A 5715-nucleotide genomic window follows, 5' to 3' on the forward strand; every position below is an offset into this window, starting at 1 on the left:
ATATAAAACCATCTTGATATAACACCACAAAATAAAGCGTTAAAAATAAATATTTTAAAAAATAAATAATTGTACGTACTATATAAACATTCGTATAAAAATTACATATTAGATAAATGAATATAATGTTTATAAAATATCGTCCTCTGGAATTAGAAAATGGCATCGCAAACAGCCCACCCCACAATACCCGTAATATATTATTATCAACATCTAGCTGCTGTTCACACACTACCGCGAGAGGGCCTGGCCCGCATGACGTGACGTACTTCCGGTAAAAAGCGTTACAATTATCTAATACAAAATACGCCCGCTGCTCGTTCTTCTGTTACATTCTTTGGTAACTCCATAAAAAAAATTTGGAATTTCCTGAATGTTGCTCTGAGCTTAAAATATAATAATTAACATCTACAGATGTAAACTAAGGTGTTTCCTGGCTTTGTTCAATATGAATAAGTAAAACACTACTTTAAGGTCTGTTTTCAGGTTAGTTTTTAGGTTATTATTATAGAAGTACTGTAATTGGAGTATAATATAATAATCTAGGCCTAGGGCCTAGGTAGGTAGGCTAGGTTAGGCTAGCCTAGGTTATATAGGCCTAGGCCCTAGAGTAGTAGCCTAAGTTTAACAGGTAGGCTTAAGCCAGGCGTAACTAGGCATAGGCCCTAGCGCCCGCGTGTTTTGCTTTTTCCTTACCGTAGGACCACAAACGAAATTAATACAGGCTATGTCCTCACACGGCAGCTAACGGTTAGCAGGAAAGTTAGATGGGCACTCTGGCCTGTGAGCCCCAAGATTCTGGTTATAAATAAGTATAATATAGGTATAGCTTGTGTACTTTGAATTTACATACTATTACTAATTACAGAATACTAAATTATTACTGCAATATTCATTAAAATGTGTTTAAAAACAATGTTTATGCATAATTAGTAAACAACTTTTGTATAAGAAAGTTACCAGATGTATCAACTAAATATTATTTCAGATGTGAAATATCAGCCGAGGGTCTTTAAAATAAAGCGTATAATCCCAGAAAGCATGTCCACAAATAACAAGGTAAGTGTCTATAGTACAGTAGAAATAATTACTAACCCTTAACTATTCATTTAACAGAGTTTCCTTCACTAATACTAAACATTCACAATTTCTGTCGTATCATATAGAATGCAGATAAAGAATAGAACATTTATATTGTATGTTTCATGAATAGAAAAATGTTGTTTTCAAAAATGCCTTAAAGTTGTTTATACTTATTAATGTAGCCTCTGTGAGTGCCTTTATCCAGAGCATCATCATAATCGTAACATTATCAAAAACCCTAACCAATCAATTGGTAGAGTACTTGCTATAATAAATTGAATCAGCCCTTGAAATTAGCGTCGGCATTCGGCAATGCCGACGTAAAAGCCGACGTTCAATGAGCTTACCACGGCAGCGATTTGCCGACGCTCTTTTTCTTAGGCCTAAGGCCAGATCGTTCGTGAGGCCTAAAATATATATTTTTCTCAGCTTGTGTGTCAGAGGAATATTAATTTTTCCAACATAACGTTTTCTGTAAATTACCTTGTTTATGATCTAATTATGTTTCTTAAGCCTACCCTGGCCTAGAAAACAACGTACTGTTTGTTTACGCATTAGGAGTTCACGATACGCAGCAAGTTCACGTTGTTCATGCAGTCTGCAAAATCTCACATAGAGACCAGCAATTTGGGTTATGTTGTGATTATTTGTCATTTAAAGCAGTCGTAAAATAAATTACCACTTTATTAATTGTGTATTAAAATGTGATGTTTTATTGTTTATATCGTGAATAAAATTAAATAAATTAAGGAATAAAACTGATTTATGTTTTGTATTCCTGTTTTACCTGTCAGTGGAATGGAACAGGATAACTCCCTTGTGACCCCTGGGGCAAAGCGCCTAAAGCTGTCACGTGATATGAATGTCTTGGGCAACCATGTGATGATGTGTGGAATAAATCATTAAGGGTAGAGGTTATTTGTTTTGGTTTTATTCTTTTAATTTAATTTTTATATAAACTAAATCTCATAATGAAATTTAGAGAGGGAGTAGAGTTGATTATCTGGTACGAGAAAAACATCCGCACTAGGACTTACCACTAGGCCTAGCTATGGAGATGGTCTAGCCTAGACCATTCACCTCCACAATATCTTATGTTTCCATGACATCAGTGTGTGTGAAATCTTGGTTGCCTTTTTATTCAATCCCACGCTATTCTTATAGCCATTGGTTTTATTTTGTTCCTTTTGCCTGGGAATGCCCAGTTTGATATACTGAATAGTCTAGTACATCGTCGATTATGTGTGATTGTTATTGCTTTGGAAAAAATCCAAATATAAAAAAATGCCGACGTGTGCCGACGCCTGTCTAGTTTACGTCGGCATTTTTTTGCCGACGACATTTCGTCCTAATTTCGAGGGCTGTTGAATAGATATCATTTTCTCCAACCATAAATTGTAGTTGATTCTTTTATGTTAGTCATAACTTAATTTGATTTTTATAAAATTTGCTTCAAAAAGGATAAATTGACAAGTACAGAGGTTGAAGGAAGAGATGACCTGTATAATTTCTACCTGCATGTTCGAACCTACATGGATGATGTCAAAGCTAATGATGCTGAGCTCAGAAGAAAAGTAAAAAAAATTAGAGCTAAATATAATTTCTATGTTCATGCAGCTGATATTGCGAGAGTGGCAGGAGGAGTTGTAGGAGGAGTAAGGCATGCACTGCATAAAGTTGAAGAATTAGCACTAAGTTTGTACAGAAGTCCATGGAAGAAAGAATTGTATACGCTCAAGGTATGGTTATGTAACATTTTTGTAAGATACACCTTCTGCCAGCAGGTGGCGCAGCAATTGTGATTTCAGCTTTAAGCTTGGGGTCAGTTCTGACAACATACTTGCATCTATGGGTATATGGTACTTTACCCACATTATATTTACTGTGTTGAAGAAGGTACCTGCAGGGGCGGATCTAGAATTTTTCAAAAGGAGAGGCGTGGGGGCACAACATATTCAGAATAAATAAGTGAGAGCGCTAATTTCAATATATGCTTTAAAATTTTAAAATTTAGTGGCAAAACTAAAGGGGGGGGGACATGGCCCCCCTTCTACTTGATCCGCCACTGAAAGCCTACTTTAAAATAACAAAGCTCTGATTATTAGCTGCTGCTCAGGAAGCCAAGGCAATTTTTGTTGTTTTTCTTACTAAGTGCATCATTTATGACAATTCACATATTATTACACAATAAAAAAAAAGGGTGTTTATAATGCAAGTTACTTAATTAACATCTTAAATATATTTAGTTTTATTTTAGTCACATATAAAGCTATATCTTTATTTTATTTAACATGTTTAATTAATAAATTCTTTTATTATGTTATTTTATATTAATTACATTTATTAACTAAACTGTACCATTTGCTTTATACTGTACACAATTGTCTTAATGATTAAAAATTTACAATCCTGTTTCATTTTTCTTTACCAGATTCATGGTGTTCTCATCAAAAATTATCTTCAGCCGGCACTTACCAATTACCAGTTTCTCTTAAACAAGTTAGGCTATGAAAGAACTGGAAACAAATTTGTATTAGATATCTATAATGAAATGAGAAAAGAGGGTCATTATTCCTCCTCTTCTATAAATGAATATTTGTACTTTGTATTTAGAGATAAGGTTGCAAAGGTAGCATTTGATTTATATACATTAAAAATGAACGAAACCGAGAATATTCCTGAAAAATTTATTGTACATGCACCACCAAAAGGTCATTCACCTCACCACAGCTTTAGCGGTAATATCCAATATCCAACCAGCTCTCACGACAATACCGGAAGTGATATGTACGGCAGGAATGGAATTGATACTTACAACAACCAAAGAAGAGATTTTGATCTTAGAAACCTTAGTTCTGATGATCAAATTAGTAATATCACTACTATTTTTAACAATGTCAACCCTATAATCACAGTACCTAACTTGGCAGTGACTGAACAAGAAAAGAGGAGGATAGAATCCTATGAAAATTCATATCCTGAAGAAAAAACACAAGTAACAAAGCATAATTTTGGTGAAGCTAACTTGGCAGCGAAGGAACAACAGAAGAGGATGACAGAATCTTATGAAAATTCATATCAGGATGAAAAAACACAACCAAATAAAGCACAACTCCAGAAGTTTGGTGAACCAAACTTGACAGCAAAAGAACCAGAAGGTATGACACAGCCTAATGTGACACCTAATGAAGAAGAAACAAGAAACAAACAGCCATTAAACAAGGAAAGCTTTATTGAACTGGAAAGAAAGAAAGTTAGCAAAAGTATAATTGGTGATAAACTTTGCAATCTAATTCCAAAGAAGAATTCTGTAGAAAAAAATGAAAACATTTTGAATGATAAAATATTGTCTAAAGTTAATTTTAAGAACATAGAAGATGTTGAGGCAAGAAAGACTGAGAAAAAGACAAGCTCACCAAATTCGAGTCTGGGAGTTCCTTCTGGGAATCAACCTCAAACACAAAAGCATGTGGAACGTAATAGTGAACGTTCAACTGATGTTGAGTTACCAGCAAACAGTGTGATGAATGCAGGTAAAACCGAATTGAGTAGTGAAAATTCGACTGATGAAAAATCAAGGTTGCCAAACTCGAGTGAAAGTGTTGGAGATAATTCAAAGTGTCAGCCTCATGGCATATCTAATAACGAATGTATTAGTGGAACAGAGGGAACACATGTCATTTCTAATAATAAATGTATTAGAGGATCTGGCGGACCAGCAACTGATGGCAGTTACAAAGGATGTTCTGGAGCTTTCTCAACAGATATTGCATACAGTAAAACTGAATTGAATAATAGTAAGTTGCTTGGGCCTCGATTAAAAGATCATTCCACCACACGAAAACAACATAAGACTTCATCATTTAATGAGGAAACTATTTCAAACCAACTTCTGCTGTCGAAATACGCAAGAAACCGAAGTTTTTCTGATGAAAAACCAACAAATACTTATGATGAACCCCATAGCCATGCATCCGCTGTAAAACAACACAACACACGCAGTGTAGCTCGTAGTCAGGTTTCTTCAACTAAAACTTCAACCTCGACCGACTTCAAGACATACATAAGTAGTGGTAGAGGTAGCAGTACTGATAATTATGTAAATGTTAAATCCAACACACCATCCGGTCATAATGTAAATCAATGCACAAATTGTAGTGCGAAAGAAGGGAATCAGTTAATTTGTCAGGATTGTAAATGTGTACTTCCTTTATGTTCGAAATGTTATGTAAAAAACCGTTTTAAGTGTCAGATTAGTAGTGGTGGCTATCACAAGTTTCAATCAATTTACCCTGAAGAGACAAGTGTTTAGAATTATATAGTTGATGTATTATATACAAGTGACTGGAAAAGCATTGCATTTAAACTAGCAAATACGTCATTAACTAGTATAAACTTATGTAAATTATAATATACTACATAAAGTGTCAAACATATTTTCTGCTTTGTGATGGTGCACTTTCTGGAATAGATTATCAACAAATCTAATTAATATGTGGCTATCGACTGCACTTGCACCTCAAATAGGTATTTGTACCATATGTTAACATAATTCATTCAACATGATTACAGTTGATTTGAAAATTATTTTGATAATATACTGTAGCTGTTTTCAAATTTAGTATATATATA

The 5715-nt window shown here is 34.3% G+C and overlaps 1 protein-coding gene across 2 annotated transcripts; it reads left to right on the plus strand.

Moving 5' to 3' along the window:
* The first annotated feature begins 295 nt into the window (after nt 1-295).
* LOC117105223 lies at nt 296-5709 on the plus strand. Of its 2 annotated transcripts, none has more exons than XM_033246300.1 (4): nt 296-486; nt 989-1059; nt 2544-2822; nt 3515-5709. In XM_033246300.1, exons 2-4 carry the CDS (start codon nt 1042-1044, stop codon nt 5393-5395), a joined length of 2178 nt encoding a protein of 725 aa, XP_033102191.1. In that variant the 5' UTR covers nt 296-486; nt 989-1041; the 3' UTR covers nt 5396-5709. The 2 variants fall into 2 exon arrangements, with proteins under 2 accessions (XP_033102191.1, XP_033102200.1); XM_033246309.1 differs by having other exon boundaries at nt 296-474.
* Nucleotides 5710-5715: the final 6 nt, after the last annotated feature.

Source organism: Anneissia japonica, unplaced genomic scaffold (assembly GCF_011630105.1).
Source record: "Anneissia japonica isolate Jap-2015-1 unplaced genomic scaffold, ASM1163010v1 scaffold640_len1575945_cov177, whole genome shotgun sequence".
Taxonomy (NCBI): domain Eukaryota; kingdom Metazoa; phylum Echinodermata; class Crinoidea; order Comatulida; family Comatulidae; genus Anneissia; species Anneissia japonica.